At 41.8% G+C, this 20,169-nt stretch overlaps 1 protein-coding gene across 15 annotated transcripts in view; it reads right to left on the bottom strand.

The window, feature by feature from the left end:
- ABI2 (abl interactor 2) overlaps window positions 1–20,169 on the bottom strand; it is a 50,136-nt gene that overhangs the window by 15,054 nt on the left and 14,913 nt on the right. For 8 of the 15 annotated variants that reach the window (XM_028701949.2, XM_028701967.2, XM_028701973.2 and 5 more), the window contains exons 2-4: window positions 14,637–14,804; window positions 11,117–11,293; window positions 8,643–8,660 (exon numbers count right to left, since the gene is read on the bottom strand). In XM_028701949.2, the coding sequence (XP_028557782.2) occupies window positions 8,643–8,660; window positions 11,117–11,293; window positions 14,637–14,804 (363 nt within the window). The remainder of the gene's footprint in view (window positions 1–8,642; window positions 8,661–11,116; window positions 11,294–14,636; window positions 14,805–20,169) is intronic. The other 7 variants (XM_028701957.2, XM_028701980.2, XM_077918234.1 and 4 more) reach the window with 1 other exon arrangement.

Genomic DNA, 20,169 nt, shown 5'->3' with positions numbered 1-20,169 from the left:
TCAAGGCAACATCCTTTCCCTCACTGCATTTCTAGCTATGCAAATCCTGCCCACGTCTGCTCAGAGGTAAGCCCCACAGGGTTTGATGTGGTTTGTTCCCTAGAAATACAAATGAGATATTTTACTGAAATGTAGGGTATAAATGAAAGACTTTCCAAACTTTATGTATTATAATACAAATCAGGGGTGGCTCCCTTGTGGCCCTCTAGATATTATTTGCCTACAACTCCTAGGATTCTGGACCACTGGGCTAGGACTGATGTGAGTTGTAGTCCAACCCCATCTGGAGGGCCACAATATATCCCTGAACTATATAATACATAAAGTTTAAAAATACATTTGTATTGCATGCGTCCAGGGGACGTGCCTAGGGGTTTGGCTACAGAACCCCGGCTACACATTCTAGCGGTAGCAAATGCAACTCTGTCACAGCACAACACATGAAGTGTCTCTCAAAAGCACTTACTGTATTTTTCGCACCATAGGACGCACTTTGTTTTAGAGGGGGGAGAACAAGAAAAAAATTTCTCCCCCTCTTTGCCCGGCGCCCCTTCAGCGAAGCGGCAGGAGGCGCTAGGCAGAGAGGGGAAGAATTTTCCCCCTCTTGTTTTCCCCCTCTTGTTTCCCCCCTCTAAAACAAGGTGCCATTTAAGGTCCAGTCAGGCGGCTACCTTGAAAGCCTGGAGAGCGAGAGGGGTCGGTGCGCACCGACCCCTCTCACTCTCCAGGCTTCAGGTTCCTATCGACCTGCTCTTTGGGGCTGGCGGGGGGAAGCCCACCACCAGCCCCAAAGAGCAAGTCAGGGAGCAGCGGAAAGGCGCGCAGCGAAGAGGCTCCTGCCATAGCCGCGTGTCACCTCTCCAGCAGGGAGAGGGTCGCGGGGCTATGGCGTCTTCGCTCCATAGGACGCACACACATTTCCCCGTCATTTTTGAAGGGGAAAAAGTGCGTCCTATAGAGTGAAAAATACGGTAATATATATTTCAGGAAACCACTTGTTTCTTGTTTGACTGAGTGGTGGGGAACCTGCAGCCCTGCAGGTGTCATTTGATTCCTCTCACCTGACCCAACTAGAGCATGCTAGCTAGGGTTGATGGGAGTTTGGGCCCAGCAACTTCGGGGTGGTTGTGGGGGTAGGCAAAAGGTTGCCTGCCACCAACCTGCAGTGTCTATGAAGCTGATGTGCCTAGGACAGGGAATGAGTTATACGTAACGTGAAACTCTTACACCACGTATTACAAAAGCACAAGGGGAAATCCTAAAAGCTCAATTTAAGAAATAATCTGGTATCCTCACTTCCCAAGAGGGATGCAAAGACCTGGCCAAGTATTGGTGACTATCTCATTCTACTGAAAAGAGTCTACTCTAAAGTAACAGAAGCCAGTGTAGCAGTAGGAATATTGCTGCTTCTGCACCCTTCGTCCTTGTCATTCAAGGGCGCTTCTGCTGGTCCCATACAGTCTTTCACAGGCTTCCTCAACCTTGGCCCTCCAGATGTTTTGAGACTACAATTCCCAGCATCCCTGACCACTGGTCCTGCTAGCTAGGGATCATGGGAGTTGTAGGCCAAAAACATCTGGAGGGCCGAGGTTGAGGAAGCCTGGTCTTTCTGCTTTATAGTCCAAACACTGCAGCCTTTCCCAAAAGATTTTTTTCCCCAAAGTATCTATTTGGACACTTTCTATCTGCACTAAGCACTTTCATAAATCAACTTCATATATGAAATGACGCTTCACTTGCAACACCACCCTAATAAAATATGGCCTTATTTTTTTTAAAAAAAGAAGTGACATTTTGTGTATAAAAGAAAGACTATATCATCAAGAGTTATTTCTGTCATAGATCACCTCATTTTTTAAGGATTGGTAGCCATTTTATTGATCTGTTTCATGAGATGCTGATGACAAATTACATTTACGATGATGCAAATGCAAGGTATGAATAATTTAATGTTTTGTGTTCATCAGCATCATGGTGGGTTGATTTAAAAAAAAATTCACTGCTTGTTTCCACGTAAATCACAAACATGGGAAAACTAATACTTGTGTTTGTGTATGGAAAGAGTTTGTGTGTGTGTGTGTGTATGCGCGCGCGCTGCTAGAAAAGCTACCTTATCCCTGGACTATGAATCTAAAATTTCATATTTTGAAAAGCAACACTTTTACAAGACAGGATCGCCCACCACATCATGGAGCATGAGGTGGAACATTATGGAAAAGACACCTCAACCTTGAAAGATCTTTGAATCTGGGAATACTAAGTTTTCAAATTTCAAAGTTGGATCCAAAAAGTTGTCTGTCTGTCCCCAATAACTGGCCCATATGATTGTTACAGGATGGTTGTATAAATGCAGCTAAATAACATGCCTTCACTTTTTCTTCTGGATAAATTTTCGAGATCACTACACTGCATTTTCTACATACAATATCCAAGATTCACTACTAGGCATGGTAATATTTATCCAGGTTTGATACACACTAAAAGGCAAGCTAGTAAAATGCTTTTTTAAAAAATATCATATTTTTCCATCTATAAGATGCCCCCGTGTATAAGACGACCGCTATTTTGGGAGGCAACAACCAATCGCCAGTCCACCCTCTGCACTTTCCATGTATAAGACGCCCACTGAATTTTGACATGGGGAGGGGCGGACCTAGTCATATACAAAGAAAAATATGGTAAACTCCATGCTTTCTTTTTTTTAGGATTGCGTGTGACTCAACCTCTCAAAATCACTGGGCTTTTGTCCTCCGCAAGAGGTGCAATGAAAATTTCTGTGACCTTGTGGGGTTTCCACACAAAAATCACAGCATTTAGAACAAGAATTTATCTTAAAATAGGTTGAGAGCTACTTCACACAGTCAAAGTATGCCATTGTCATTGAAGCAGATATAGTCACTCTGCTACAACAGGAGCCATGATTGGCCACAGATCATCCGCATGTACACATAAAGAGGAAAAACTCATGTGGCCACTTTTAGCATGAATGTGAACACCGCAACAAGTTAAGAAGCCTTAAAAAAGCTAATATAGATTACAAAATGTAAGCAGTATCACGTGTGTGTCATTTTAGGATGCAAGTGCGAAGGAAGGAAGCCCACCATATTCAATTTCATTTCCGTGGTCACAATCTAGGGAACAATAAGCCCTGTTGTGTTTGGAGCTTGGGTTTTACAGCGTAACAGCTCCACAACACACAAACTGATTTTGACACGAGGATTTTTCAAAAGCAGCTTGTTAAATGACAATATATTTTAGACTTCTAAGAAATGAAAGCAAAAGTTTCTGTGGGGACGATCAAACCCTTAGCATTGCTGAAAAGGTTTCAGGATTGTGGCACATATGCCTGACATTAAAAGAGAAGCAACTTTGATTTTACATGGCTATTTTAGAAGCCAGAAATGACTAAGATGTTTGCCATTTTCATTACACGGCTTTGATTTAACAGTATCCAGATTGGCAAGAAGCTAGGGGTAAAAAGGGGGGAGGGAGTCTGTGCAAATGAAAAGATTAAAGAATCCCAAATATATATGTATTTTCCCGAACTCAATAACTGGAAAGCAGGGGAGAGAAAGAAGAGGTTCTTAATTTATCTTCAGAATGAACTGTGAAGCTTCAACAAACAGAGAACAGTCTTTGTCAATTACACTTTTTTTTTTATATTTCCCTTGATTAAAATTCAAAACATCATCTCTCCTTCACCCAACTGCTTTAGGAGCTCGCTCGCAATAATCTAATATTGCTCGCATGTCATGCAGAATTATTAAGGAGGAAAGCACTGCTGAAACAATGAAAACAGCATTTCCTCACTAAATGTGTGTGTGGCACAGGCAGCAGCAAATACAAATTCTTCAGCAATAGGTATCAAAGTGGCCTTCAAGCATACCCTGCAGATTTTAGGTTGGTGTTTTGCATTAGTGTAAACAGTGGGGGGTGCGGGAGGAACATTTCCAATGGACCCTGCTGCTTCCAGGGTCCGGGACAGAGGGAAAGGGTTCCTTTCCCCACAGCAGCCCCTCTTCTCTCACCTAAGTAAATGAGGTGGCCAAACACGAGGAGTAGGGGAAAAAGTCTGTGCAACTGCTGAGGCTTTCCTACTTCACCCAAAACCAAGAACCCGGCAAAGGGAACAAAGGATCTGCGCACGGGGTTGGTTCAATTGCAACACCTGACAAACAGTACATATGTGCTCCAGTGCACACAAAAACCGGCTACATCTGAGAAGCTACTCCTCAGGGGTTGTGATTCCAACCCCCAGCTGGCATGGGCAGGGTGATGGGAGTTGTAGTTCAGAACATCTGCAGGGCATCATATTGGCCACCGGGCCAATATGATAGAAGACTTGGATTTTGAGGATTTGAGGAGGCTCAACACTGGAAATGCAGAATGTGTACGCCTCTGCAGTCAGCCTAGTAGTGGAATGTTTTTATTGGTCCATAAAGGTAAAGGTAAAGGGACCCCTGACCATTAGGTCCAGTCGTGGCCGACTCTGGGGTTGCAGCGCTCATCTCTTTATAGGCCAAGGGAGCCGGCATACAGCTTCTGGGTCATGTGGCCAGCATGACTAAGCCGCTTCTGGCGAACCAGAGCAGCACACGGAAACGCCATTTACCTTCCTGCCAGAGTGGTACCTATTTATCTACCTGCACTTTGACGTGCTTTCGAACTGCTAAGTTGGCAGGAGCAGGGACTGAGCAACAGGAGCTCACCCCGTCGCGAGGATTCGAACCACCGACCTTCTGATCAGCAAGCCCTAGGCTCTGTGGTTTAACCCACAGCGCCACCCGTGTCCATAAATGGTCCATAATTGGTCCATAAATGGAATTAAATAAATATATCAAGGGGAAGTCCCTTTCTGCATTGCACCCCCTTTTGTCAAAATTTGTACCAGTTAAGGGCATGGGCACACAAACGGATTCACCATTTTCAGCTCAAAGACACTTGGAAAACTAAGGTGAGAGTGACATATCTGCTTTGGGGGCTGAGAGCTCCTTACCATGGTCAGTTACATCAGATATATTTTTTTATCACCTTCAATCATTGCCTCACATTTGTATGCCGCCCATTCAAGGAGCTCAGGGCAGCATACACAGAAATTTCCCCATATTATACTCACAAGAACCCTGTGCAAAGCAGATGAAGGTGAAAGAGTTTGACAAGCCCAAGGACACCGAATTAGCTTTGTGTGTGAGTGAAGATTTGAATGTGGATGTCTAGGATCCAAGTTCAGAACTCTATACCATGCTGTCTCTAGCTATGTTCAGTTAACTAGAATGCTAGACGCAAGTGGCAAGTCCCACTGAATTCAATAGTACTTACTCCTAAGTAAGACTGGCATCTTTCCTAAATGACAACCGTTAGCTATAACACATTCTTAAAAGTATCCTCCATAGACCATTAAACGGCTTCTTAACTACCTTCTGAAGACTGATAGGTTGCTCTTCCTGAAATCTGATTATATTCTTAAAGTAATGAAAGACAACATATTAAGTAGGCATCAAGGAGCCAGGGATGAGGGATCCATTAACGATTCTAATGCTGGCTGCTTTTTAAACTAGCTGGAGATACCTGCCAATCACTGACAGAAGATGGCAGATTCCAAGTATAGATAAACTGGCTAGATTATGGGTTGGTTAATTCATAAGAATGGGTGTTGGTGACACATGTTCCAAGCTGGACTTCAACAGCAATTTCATATGGACAATTCCACTCAGTCTAGCTCAGACTCTTAGTCTCAATGGGTTTCAGCCCCATGTTGGGCAAAAGATTCCTGCGCTGTAGGAGGCTGGATTATATTACCCTAGTGGTCCCTTCCAACTGTATGATTCTATGGTAATCCAGCTCTTAACAAAACGAAGGGGAGAATTATTCTTCATAGCATTCTTAGAATGACTATGAATGCCAGTGATGAAATGCTGTCCTCAGAAAAAGGGGTAAGAAATGCTGCTTGCTTGTTACTTCAGTTCCAACTGAGCACCTACCCTCAAACTCCTAAAGTGATGTTGGAAAGCAGTAAACACATATGCAGAAATATTTAAGATGGAGGAATTGTGCAATGTTGATCCATTTTTATGAGAAGCTATTTTTTCCCTATCCTTAAAGAATCCCTCATCTAAGCTAAGATATGAAGCTGCTGGAAATAATTTGAGTATGCAGAGCAAGTTAGGAATAATTTCATTTCCTAAACCCGAGTTTGGCTTAGTTCTTCCCTATTACAGTTGTTTCTCATGACACCGGACAGCATGCTCCACATTTCCAAACTTGAAGAAGGTTGCCTTATGTTAAATTACATTTTAATTATTAGTATAATTAAGCACAGTGAACAATCAATTACCTGATCTTTACATTTCTAATTAGTTTCAACCAGATTTCAAAATCTTCCGCTGCTTTTCCAATGGGAGCTACACAATTAGCTCCATGTGCTCAGGGGGATCTGCAATGTGCTTTTCCGAGCTGGCAAACCAAATATGTTGCACAACAACTAATTCCTGACATGTCAAGGACTGGAAAGAATATGTTGTTCCAATAAAAAACCAGAAACCCACTGGATGACGGAAACCCTTGAGCACACTTAAAAGTAACTGAATTTTAAAAATGTCTTTGGATGCAATTCTAAAAGAGTCGGATCACAGATTAAATACCATCAAGCATTTCAATCAGATTGATTTCCAATGGAATTTAGGCATGCCCATCTTTTTCTATATTGCAAACACCATGACATGTATGAATGTATTCAAGCATGACAACACTGAGAAAAATGTTAAGCTCTTCCTAACACTGTTCAAAGCTACAAAGTGTGGGGGAATCCATGTAAATAAGGGCAGTCTCACAATATAGTTTACGTTTTTTATTTGAGCATAGCTACAGTGGTGCCCCGCAAGAAGAATGCCTCGCAAGACGAAAAACTCGCTAGACGAAAGGGTTTTCCGTTTTTTGAGTCGTTCTGCAAGACGAATTTCCCTATGGGCTTGCTTCGCAAGACGAAACGTCTTGCGAGTTCTTGCGATGTTTGTTTCCTTTTTCTTAAAGCCGCTAAGCCGGTAATAGCCGCTAAGCCACTAACAGCCGTGCTTCGCAAGATGAAAAAACCGCAAGACGAAGAGACTCACGGAACGGATTAATTTCGTCTTGCGAGGCACCACTGTATTTGTGCCAGTGTACTGACTTGCAATAACAGTCTAACGTAAATACTATACGTATTTCCTAGCAGGATTGGCAGTCCCAGATTGGCAGTCCAAGAAGTGGGCTGTAAATGGCTAAGTGGTAAACATCACTTTATCATAAAAAAAATCATGCCCCACATTACAGTGGTGCCTCGCAAGATGAAATTAATCCGTTCCGTGAGTCTCTTCGTCTTGCAGTTTTTTCATCTTGCGAAGCACGGTGTCGGGAAAGTTTTGGAAAAGCTTCAAAAATCACCAAAGTCTTCAAAAACCTCAAAAAAGGGGGGTGCTTGGGAGGGAGGGAGAGGCAGGCGTGGGGCGAGGCGGGGCAGAGGTTGCTGCCTGAGCCCCCGGGATCGGTTCGGCTCGCCTTGCTCTGACGCTTTGCACTACAGTCAGCGCTGTCTTGCTGCTGCTGCTGCTGTCGCCGCGGTAGTCAAAACTCCTACCGGCCTAAAAGTTGTCTGCCCGTCGCGGGCAGCAGGAAGGGAGGGAGCGTCAGCGACGATGGATGCCTATTGCCCCTGTTGATGCTGCAGCCGGCCAGCCAGCCGCCCGCGCGCGAGCGGAGAGGGGCGCATCCAGCCCCAGCCAGCCAGCCGCGTCAGCGACGGTGGATGCCTATTGCCCCTGTTGCTGCTGCAGCCGGCCAGCCAGCCAAAAGCGCGCGAGCGGAACGGGGCGAGGAGAACACACACTCGCGCACACACACACTGAGAGGCAAACTTGCCGCAGCCGTCGACGTCGCGGGTTGGAAAGCGCGGAGATGCAGGTAGGGGGCGCCCCTCGCAGGGCGAGCGCGGAGGGCGGAAGGAGCCCCGTCCGGAGAGCCCCGGAGCCTGGCCTCCCTAACTGGGAGTTGTGGGGAGGGAAGTGTGCGCGCCTTGCTATTTTTCGACGAAACAAAGCTCCCTCTTCCTCAGAACCCGCCTTCACGCGTTCTTGCCCCTACGGAGACGCACACCGCGTGCTATGAGTTGCTCCTCGAAGTCAAGTCGCAACTGTATTAACGGTGTTAAGAAAAAGGAAACAAACTTGCAACACGTTTCCGTCTTGCGAAGCAAGCCCATAGGGAAAATCGTCTTGCGAAGCAACTCAAAAACGGAAAACCCTTTCGTCTTGCGAGTTTTCCGTCTTGCGAGGCATTCGTCTTGCGAGGTACCACTGTACTTTTGATTTTTCAAGACAGGCAAGCTTGCAAATTCAAGCACTATTCATAAAAGTAATCAAATCACATCATATATAGGATAAAAAGGGGGAGATCAGAGGTCACAAATATATATCTTTTTTTATCATGAAAATCATCCATTATCCAGATCCTTATGGTCATCATTTTGTTATGCTTTAAAAAATGTTTTAAGACCAAAGAATAGTGTTCAAGGTGGTATTCCCTCCCACCCCACCCACCAGAAATTATCACTCTCCCCGAATGTAATAGTCTGAAGAATAAGAATGAAATTCAGCCCTGTCGTTTCTTACCTTAAATCTAAGCAACCACTTAATGCATAAATGAAGCAAATAAAAGAGGTAAGGAAGAAAAGCATTGAAAGGTTAGTTGAAACTTCAGGATATGAAGAGAGAAGGGGGGAAAAGAAAGAAGTTAAGCATTTAGCATCAACAAAATAATGTATCAGTAGATCATAGAAAGAGTGATTAAAGCAGAATATGTAATGGTTTTCGAGATGAAATTTATAAAGCGACTATTAGAACCATCTTAAGACACTATTAACTCCAAGGTCAGCACTCAATGTTTCAAACACTATTTCATGAGAGACAGCTAGAGAGCCACTATTAACCCGCCCATGAAACAACCTCCGGCAACCAACATCTTATTTCTACATGGAATAAGTTTTAAAAAATTATTTAGAGTAATATGAAGCAAATCTAACTACTGCATGTACAATTTCAACCAATTGAGAAATAATAATTTTTGGGTTTTTTAATTGTATGTGTGGCATATTTCACAACTCCCATTCAATATCAGAGACAATGAGTGTGACCAAACTTTACCCAATATAGATGTTCTCACAAGCCTTCTGCTGTTTCACCTAACATCATTAAAGGAGGTTTCATGGAACTGCATACACTACTTGATCAAATATACACATTACTATTTTTGATTTATTAAATTAAAATCCAAAACTTTTTTTTCCTCATCAATTTTGCTTGATAAGCCAGTCATGGGTCCAGTTTATGCACTCTACTTGTGAGATGTAGCTAACAAAAAGAAACTTTTGTAAAAGATTTTCATAGACATGGTTTATATCATTGCTCTGCAGAACTTTTTTTTCAAAATAACCTTTAAAACCAGATTGTTCGTGAAGTGATTACAAATAATTTAATTGTATTATAATTGTAAAAACCAAGGGTTTTTTAATGTTATGTTTTTACCAAAAAAACTAATATATGCAGAGCAGCTAATTCAGAGTGGAATTGAACTAAAATCTCTAAATATCAGCATTAGGTTTTATTTGGCTACTTAAAGAGCTCTACAATTGATTACCACATTTTTAAAGGTTTAATGATTAAAGATAGTATAACACTGTAAATACTGTTTATGCATTTTTCTTTCTTCTTCAAAAGTTTTTTATTCAGAATTTCCCTTTCAGATAATACAGTGTGCATGCACTACTTGTCTCCTTGATATTTACACTGCTGAAAAGAGAATGTAACTCCATAAATCAAAGAGACACTACATTTTCTGCACTCCAAGGGTAAACATTAGTGCAACTGGTACAGCAATTTCAGCTTTGTAAGAATCTGAAAAGCTTATAGACATGCATTTTAAAAGGCACTATAGAATAGGTTTCAAATTCATCAATATTTAAGACTAGTACTTGTTCAAAAATTGTGCATTTTCGGTGAAGTTAACTAATTAAAGTGACACTTGCCTCCAAGCGAAGAATGTTGGAATATATTTGTGTACTTAAACATTCATTATGGCTTCACTGATGAGTTTTATCTCCACTTTTTTGAAATGTAAACAGGCATGTAATGCCTGTAGTTCAGGAGCCATCAAATGAGTAACTAAGGCTGCACTCCTAACCCCACTTACCTGGGGGTAAGCCCCATGGAATTCAATAGGACTTACTTCTGAGTAGGTATGGTTAGGGTTGCACTACAAATTTATTTCTCTGCAAGCTCAAATAATTCCCAAGGAAATAAATAAAACGGCATGCCACTATGCCATTATCTTGCTGCAATGTTCTGACTGAATGGCTGTAAGCCTTGCTAATCATTCTTATTCACATTACTCTTGAGATATGCCTAACGAATTGCAAAAATATCACAGGGAAAGGGTACTTTAGGAAAAGACATGCAAGAATCTGAACAAAATTTGAACATGCAATCAGATGTGTATCTGCACAAAACAAGCAGACAAACTGCACATGTAACTTGATTCACAATTTAGCATTGTTAGACTCAGCTACAAGGGCTGTTAGAACTACATGCAGACTGAAGCCTAACTATTATTTTTATTTATTCTCATAATTTAAAAATTCCCGGTACAGAAAACAGGAAGCTAGTCCCTAGCTTTTGCATATCATGCAAATCTTTGATCTTGGGGACCAATGGCACACACATGGTGGCATTCTATCTGGGTCATGACAACATCTGGGACATGCAAACAGAAAAGGGAGAGGGACATACCCAGTTGTCACAAAGGTACTGTTTGACAACCGAATCCAAAGGAAGGGAATGGCACCAAATGTTTTCTTTCCCATGTTGAAAGCCTTCTACCCATTTCTCAAAATACAGATATCACAAGTAGCCAGAAAAGCAGGGAGGCTGGGTTTTTGGTTTTTTTAAAGACTGAGATACAGAAGGAATAATAGGAGTTCAGTAAAAAGGACCATGCTGCCGTTTGGGAAGGAGTCCTGCATACAAATCTTTGCATTCTGAAAACATACAGGGAGACTCATAAATCAGAATTATTCCACATTACCACTTACCTTCACCCCATGTCCAATGTCATCTAGGATTGTATAATCAATAGGTTTTCTAATATAGCGAACTGGTCTCTCCAGGTTGGCTGGTGCAATGATTTTGTGAGTTCTTGAAGTGTTTTTATTTGTGGTCAAGATGCCAATTTCTCTTCTGGCCACTTTTTCTTTATGTATGTCAACTGTCTGCGAGCATAAAAGAATTAAAATATTAGAGATTAATGACCAGTAAAATGAATTTATTTAAGACACATTAAGCAAGCTAGTCGGTGTCATTACTATAACTCTAATTTTCCCCTAAGTTCCAATATAATTTATATTTATTCTCATTTAATATCAGAATTTTTGGTTTATACAGATATAAAGGTAAAGGTACCCCTGCCCATACGGGCCAGTCTTGACGGACTCTAGGGTTGTGCGCCCATCTCACTCAAGAGGCCGGGGGCCAGCGCTGTCCGAAGACACTTCCGGGTCATGTGGCCAGAGTGACATCGCTGCTCTGGCGAGCCAGCACAGCACACAGAAACGCCGTTTACCTTCCCGCTAGAAAGCGGTCCCTATTTATCTACTTGCACCTGGGGGTGCTTTCGAATGGCTAGGTTGGCAGGCGCTGGGACCGAGCAACGGCGAGCCAGAGCCACACACAGAAACGCCGTTTACCTTCCCGCTAGAAAGCGGTCCCTATTTATCTACTTGCACCTGGGGGTGCTTTCGAACGGCTAGGTTGGCAGGCGCTGGGACCGAGCAACGGGAGCGCACCCCGCCGCGGGGATTCGAACCGCCGACCTTTCGATCGGCAAGCCCTAGGCGCTGAGGCTTTTACCCACAGCGCCACCTGCATCCCTTATACAGATATACTGTACAGTATTTTCATATTTGCCTAAATGGAATGGGGGAATCTAAAATGTCTGAATTAAGTAGGAATGTTACCATAAAAGCATCCTATTAATGCTATATACCATATTTTTCCGTGTACAGTATAAGACTAGGTTTTTTAAACAAAAAATTAGGTTTAAAATTGGGGCTCGTCTTATACATGGGTAGTGCTGAGGGGTGTTTTTCTTAATTTGGAGTCCCCCAAAATAGGGGGCGTCTTATACATGGGGGCATCTTATACACGGAAAAATACGGTAAGTAAGTAAACATAGCAAGACTTAAAAGCTAGCCTCTGATGCTTCTGACGACTGATAGATGGCATATATTGTTGTGGTCATTACCATGCTTGTTAGAAAAAGTAACTTGAGCAGATGTCCTGGCAGAGATGTCATTTCCAGAAACATGAACCACACATACTGCTCATGCTTCAATGTTTGTACAGGAAGAGGTGGTAGATCAGCAGCACCAGGCTAGGATCCCAGGAGATTCCTTCCGTAAAGCTATCTCCTCTTATGTTACACAAATGGTTACAGTTACCGTATTTTTCGCTCCATAAGACGCACGTTTTTCCTCTTAAAAACTAAGGGGAAATGTCTGTGCATCTTATGGAGCGAATGTGTGGTCCCTGGGGCTGGGAAACCCGGGCTTCCCCCGCCCCCAGCCCCGCAAGCTCCAGGAGTGGAGGCAAGGCTGCATGCAACCTTGCCACCGCTCCCGGACCTGTTCTGGGGGCTGGGGTCGGGGGAAGCTCGGGCTTCCCCAGCCCCAGCCCCGCGGCTAAAAACAAAGCCAAGGCAGCGAACCCAGGCTTCCCCTGACAGCTCCAGAAGCCTGTCCTCTGCTCTTTGGGGCTGGGGGGGGGGGGATAAGTTTTTTTTTTCTTGATTTCCCCCCCTCCCTAAAAACTAGTTGTGCCTTATGGTCCGGTGCACCCTATGGAGCGAAAAATACAGTATGCTGCTACCAACAAAGGCCATTCCAAACATTACTAGGGAAGACTCTGCTGAGCAAGCAAACAATTACAGCTTTGCTTTGCAACAGGTTGCATTGTGGGAGATGGAGACGAGGGTCTCACCCGGTGACATTCCCTGACCTGATTCTGCAACACGGCAGCATGCAAAAAACATGAATGGGGCTTAACCACCAGGATCTCCCTTGAAAAGTTTTTGCTGCCTTTGCTTCCTTGCAGGATCCAATAGATCAACTTTCGCTAGGAGGTCAAATTATACTTGAATGTGGAGAACGATACTGCATGGGGAAGCCACTGGCACAATTGATCATTTAGGAAACTGGCAAGTCAGATTAGAAAGTGAAGAAAAATAAAGTGCTACTATGCAATTGCTATACATCTATTAACTGAGCAAAAAAGAAAAAACAATACAGCCTTTATCCAGTCACATACAGACTTCTATTTAGATGAACTTATCATAAGAGTCTTTTAAAAGCTCGTTAAAAAACCACCAAGGCAGAGAAATTATTCTCTACACAAGTGCTATCAAAAATATTTTTTAATGTTTCAATTTTCAAAATCTGCTTTTCAAATATCATTAAAGCTCTATTAGCTTGCTTTAAACTATTAATACACTGGACATTCTAACAAATTTTATAAACATAACTCTCCTCTACTAAAATCATACCACTTCAGTATTTACAACATTTGGCATGAATGAGTTAATAGTTTTTAGCTGTCCAGAATTGTTTTAATTATTTTTTTTTCAGAGAGTAGGGGTATCCAGAAAACAAAAACAAAACACTCATTCCAAAAACTGGGACCTACAGTGCACAATCACAAATTACATTTAAATCTTTTAACCTTCACTAACTCATAATAATCAGTGTATATTAATGTTACACTGGAAATCTTCATGTAGCCCAGCTAGGAACCTTCATGAGTCATGTCCCATTATGCATATACTGTTTTATAACAGAGACTGTAGAATAGAGAACGGCAAGGACTGCTCCAATCAAAGCAGGCTATGAAGAAATTTTCCTATTCAGTGTTAAGCAAGTGGAATTGAGACTTCACAATGAAGTTGTTATTATTTTTTTTAAAGCTCCAGGCCAAACATTTATCATATTTAAAAAGGAGTAATCGATTTCCTAGCAGAAAGACATTGCATTCTCCATACTACCCTTGCCTGCATTAATAATACATATCAAAATCACAAATTTTAGAAAGACGATCAAGATTTTAAACTAACAAAAGTCAAGGTAACAGGAGAAAAGGGGAGAAATGAACGCCACCTGGATTTTTCCCAATCTACTAGAATTATTCCCCAAAATGTCTTCATTATAAACACCATTTGAAGGCAAAAAGAAAACAAGTCATCTTACTTTTTAAGAAAGTTTGACCTCCTACTGCAAATTGCAGTAAGGTAGTTTTTCCGGATCATACTGATAAGCCAAATTCTTTTTAAGTTGTATCTGTGGCAACATCTCTATGAGTCTCCTAACCTTCCACCACGTGAAGGTTGTACAATTTCATCCTCACAACCACCTTGTGAAGATGTTGATTTGTCCAAGGCCATCAAATGTATTTTGTGGACTGAATTCGGATCCCCCCCCCCCCTATGACCTGGGTCCCATCCTATCCACTGTACCACACTAGGTGCTTGATACAAACTAAGCAAACAGAAAGAACAAGTTTTCTCACTTGTGAAATGTGGTTGATTGAAGATTCCATACGCCTAAGCTGGGATGCCTGGATATCCAGCATCTGTAGAACATTGTTGGCCAAGGTGTTGATCAAATAGGCTACACTAGCTAAAGACTGTGTTGTATATGCTTTGGTTTCTTCTAGGGCCCGTTGCTTATCTGTTGACTGAAAGGGAAAAGCAAAATAATCAGAAATGCAACATTTTCATATGAACTACTTTGAGGTAACAGGTGACATTCTCTCTTTGGTGACATTCTCCCACACCTTGGGCCAATGCGCAGAGTACATTCATGTCTGGCAGCTCCTCTTCCACCCCCCTTCCTGTTCATTGTACAGATTAATGACATGGAAAAACCACCCAGAGACCTTGGAGAGAGCAGTATTTACATATAAATGTAAATTGGGGGGGGGGGTGTTATTGGGTTGTTTTTATTTTGATTATATACAGTGCTTTTTTATATACAGGGATTATATACAGGGGTACGCATACCACTACACATTTTGTGAATCTAAGTTTGGCCTCATTGAGGGGCAGTATTTCAACATGAGTAGGAAAATGAGAGTACCCCTAAACATTTTTTTTAGGAAAAAAAGCACTGATTATATAGATTGTGGTGTTTTATGTTGATCTTGGTTCTGTGAACCCCCCTGAGATATCTGGGTATAAGGTGATATATAGATTATAATAACAACAACAACAACAACAGAGAAAAAAGTTGCCTAGTTTGGTGAGATTATAAACACAAACTTCTCAGCCAATGAGGACAGGTGTACATGCAAGTGTAATCTGTGCACCCACCTATCACTCTCTCCAAATTCAACAATTCAACCTTTGAAGTATATTTAGGAAATTGTTGTGATGCACTATAGCGGATATCTTGCCCACAACAGATTTTTAGGTGCCCAAGGGTCTGGAGATATTTCTTGTGCCCTTTTTGAACACATTTTTTAATACCAAAATTGACCAATATGAATGAAATACTGCACCCTGGTTTTAGTCTAACATAGATTACCATGACCACTGCAAATATAAATACAGGAAAAGGGGCGGGAAAACCCATCGATTTACCACTCTTACCCTTCCTAACGCAAGTGAACTCAAAAGTGGTTTCTTCCAGATTACCTAATCAACATTTTCTATACAATATTCACAAGATACTGGCTTCACTTGTACATATGGGAAGCCAAACCAGGCTTTGTGCAAACAAGCAAATAACCAGGTTCCTGGAGGGAAGATTGTGGCTGGTTGAGTGCCTTTCCTTGGCTATGCTGCTGCGTGGTTTGGTTTTTTGTTACAGGCAAACCCTGATTAGTGATTGGTTTTCCCCCAGATAAGCTAAAAGCAGGAGTCCAGGATCAGTTGTGAAGTCAAACCATGTCTTAATGCCACGTAGCACAGCAACCAGGGAACGAGATGAGTACAGTGGCCGTGATCTTCCGCCTGGAAATGCCAATGTTTGCTTGTTTGTAGTCTAAGCCACGGCTTAGCGTTATGTACCATGTAGCATATTATGTAGCATTATGCCAGGTCACCCTGTACAAAGTGAAATATTTAACGGATAGCCAGTTTGCTGCATCTAACTAAATCTCCCCAATGTCCTGTATTCAAATCAAGCAACAATTCAAAGACTGAATAAAACATACAAAGTGTATTGTTCACGGGGCTGAGGCTGCTAAGAGCTGAAGTCCAAGAGCATCTGAAGTGTCACATATTCCCCTATATAGCTGGCAGGAGAATATCCTCCTCTTTGTACTATGTATCTCATGACTAGCCATGTGCTTCATGACATGGTTTGTTCTGCTTCAAGTAACAGAAAGGAAAATATGAGGGAAAAGAAGCTGTGAGCTATTCAAAACTTAACTTAAGGGAACACCAGCTAAGAAAGACATAATCTTCAAAACTTGCAAAGGTTATATCCTCCCTTCCCGTATCTATTATTCCAACCAGTGCCAAGTGAATGCAGTCAATAAATCAGCACTCCAACGTTTTCAGCAAGAGCAGCATTTCTAGAGTCAACGGCAAGCCAAACGTGTAGTCATCTTTCAACTCAAAGCTAGTAATTTGCTTTTTAAAGTAACCAGTGAAATCAGTTTTGGCAACAGCAGAAATATGATTCAGCGTGAAAACAGTCAGAGTCCATTTGGATGAAAACAGAAAAGCTGACCATCTGGTTATCTGTTTCTAAAGCACCAAGTTCATCAGATGCAACTGAAACTGTATTCTGCAACCATCTTAATAACAGGCATTTTTTTTTAAGGGCTACAGCCCATTTTCCTTAATGCCCCTGCTTTAACCCTTTAACTTTGTCGAAGTGAGGCAAATAATTGCAATCCCATCTCTCTAAAATTTTGCTATTGCTTATCAACAGATCCTTTAATGCGCTAGGATATTTTATGGTTGACAAGGCTTAGGATTGTGTCATGGCCCTAGCCTCATTTTGGAACAGTGAAATGTGGGGGGCTATTGATGCAATCACTCCTGCTACGTGTCCTCTCCAGTGCTGCAAAGCAACTTGTTCCCACAGAAGCCGGAAGCTATAAAGCACCATGGAACAAGTTTTATTGCAAAGATGACCAAGCACTTACAAGCACATGGTCATGCCTATAACAAGGTGACGAAAGCAACAAATAGTGTTCACTTTGCTTGGACATGTAAAAGGGTAAAAGAGCATAGGGAAATGATTCATAATGAATTGAAAAAAAATGTTTGAAATTACTTTCCCCCCCCCCCAAAAAAAAACAGAGTCCTTTCTGTTGCGGATAACTCAGACTGAAATTCCCAGGTGTCAGAAAAGGTGATTTATGTATGCAATAACTGTGGCCCATGTTTTGTTAGCCCCCAAGTGGAAAATGAGCAAGGTCCCAACCAAAAAAGGTTGGCAACTTAAGTTGACAGAATATGCACAACTTGCAGACTTAACATATAGAATAAGAGAACAAGAAGAACATATGTTTAAAGAAGATTGGAAAATGTTTATTGAATGCAGTATATGGAAAATAACTGTGTACAGCTGAAAACGCTGGCAGCATTAAGATAAATTCAACAGTGTAAATAAGTTTTGATGGATGTAATAATGGAAAACCGATTGGTATTGGGGTTTTTTGTAAAATATTCAGGGATAAAAGATATGCAAAATGAACCATGGAAAGAGAAGAAGGGAAGTCATTGATATCTTAAGGATGTAAAATGTTTATCTGAAATTGTAAAACAAAAAAATTAATAAAAATTGTATCAAAAAAAAAAAAAGAGTGTTCATATTACCAACTCCAGGGCGTTCTCAGATAACCAGGCAGCAGCATTGTTCCAGTTTTGCCTACTGCAATCACGGATTCATGTTGCAGCACAATTGGGGGGGGGCACTGGGAAACCCTGTGGGTACCAGAGACTTACATGCACATATATGCCTGCAAGCACAACACTGGCGACCCCTGGCTTAGGAGTGGTGGTGATACACTGCTACATTTTGTTTCCTCCAACACCAGAATGTGTGCCCCATGCCAACTGGTTTGGAATCACTCTCAAAATGAAAGTTTCTCCGTACCAAGATATATAACATTTAAACATGGGCTCACCAGAGGGAGCAAAAATAAATGCCATGCCCTCATAAATGAAGTGCCATGTCTGTGGCCTTGTAAGCTCTCTGAGCCATGTTGACAGTTTGAAGAAATTTCTCCCCTCCTTCGAGGATCAGAGGAAAGGCAGGAAAATCTTACTCACTGGCGCCCAAGATACAACAACCGCACAATGCAGCTCAGCCTCCTAACTTGTACATCTGTCAGAGCCTAGACACCGGGTCTGGAACGTTTAGCAGAGGTTGGGGCTAAGAGTAGTTCACCCACAATTCACTCATCTGCAATAAATTTAATGTGTAACAGAGACTCCACACCTCACAGTTATATGTCATTTTCACTTTAGGCCTGTAGTGGTGATTATAAGGGTGAAATCTGCCACACTACCACTGAAGATCAGAGACTACAACCCTATAGGGAAACTGCCCTATACCTCTGGTTTTGTGGCAAAGTAACATCAATTCATCCCACTTCAAAACAGAGCTTCACCTCCAGTATAGCACAACAGAGTTCTACAGAGAGAGAGGGGCTGCATTGGACGAAGTAAGCATTCATGAATGGGTGCCATTAAGAACAATCGTAACAAGTCAGCATTTCAGAGCACTCCTTAAAAAAACCTGAATGAATTAGAGAAAAGTGTGGGCAATGTGAATGTCACGCAATAGAATACCCAGTTTCACTGCGTGCGAGATTGACTGAAGCTTACACAGTATTTTTAAAATAAATAAATTAAAGGTTCTAAATGGTTCTGCCTTTTATGCAGAAACCAGTAACAGGCAATAACTGTTCACACATCAGGAAAGGTTAAAAGCAGTTGATAGTCATGCCGGATTTGATTTTATTATATACTTTACATGTAGGCTTCTTCAACACTTCTAATTTATTTATAAGAATCACTGTTAGGCCACCTTTTAGTGCATGCAACATCGCCTTAATTTTCCCAGCTGCTCAATGCTTTTTCCACATAACCCCCACATACTGCAACCCCTTCTGTCTCAACACTCGCCATTCTCTTGCGACCCTTCAATCACTACCTATTATCATGACTCATCTGCCCACCCCATTCCTGATCTCTGGGTTTCTCCACTTTCTACATTCTCATTCAAGTCAACTATTCACTACCATGCTTCTGTCACTTTTTCTGAAAAGCTCCTAAAAACCTATTTGACTTTTCCCCAGGCAAACTGACCTTCATTTCCCTTAAAGAAACTGCACTATTTGCCAAACACCAACTCACACAAGAGTGTACAAAAGTTGTCCTAAACTTTAAAATGGGCAAGGATCAATCCAACAGAAACTTTTAGCAAGTGAATTTTCTGTTCTTACTAATAGGACTACAAACAGAAACTGTCTAGCGTAGAATTTAAGAATAAAAGCAGGTCAAATTCTGACAAGTACGATTTTACATGGGAATACATTCTTCCATGCTTGGAAACAATTTGTTCTTAAATTCTCCACTGAGGTATTTTAAATCTGTGTTTACAAGTTTTTCTCTGTGTGAACAAAGACAGCTCCAGTTCAATGAAATAGCTGCACAATGAAGCCTTTTCTTTAGATAGGGATTTGTTTTACTAATAGCACCACCACTCTATTTGTGACACTAGACAAAAGTGCCCCAGCTGAAAACCCATGAAATGCCATGGTATGTTAGCATCAGAGTGTATCTGCAGCGTTGCAAATAAGATTTGAGGCAATGCTCACCCATCACCCATCCCACTTGCCTAAGTTGCAACCCCTCCTCCTTCTCTTCTTCCCTTTGCATCTTTCACAAGAATGAAGTGAGTGCAGCTGAACCGTCAAGGCACTTCATAGTGCCTAAGCCCTTACCCTTTTAGGCCTGAGAAGGCATGGAAAGCTACATGCAACAGTTGCCCTGCCTGGCTCTCTCTGTTTTCCAGGTAAAGGCTAGAACGCTCAAGAGAGATCCAGAAAGAGACCTGAACGTCTTACCAAAAAAGCT

The sequence above is a fragment of the Podarcis muralis genome, chromosome 1 (assembly GCF_964188315.1).
Source record: "Podarcis muralis chromosome 1, rPodMur119.hap1.1, whole genome shotgun sequence".
Taxonomy (NCBI): domain Eukaryota; kingdom Metazoa; phylum Chordata; class Lepidosauria; order Squamata; family Lacertidae; genus Podarcis; species Podarcis muralis.
This window is presented reverse-complemented; position numbering and strand designations above follow the sequence as displayed.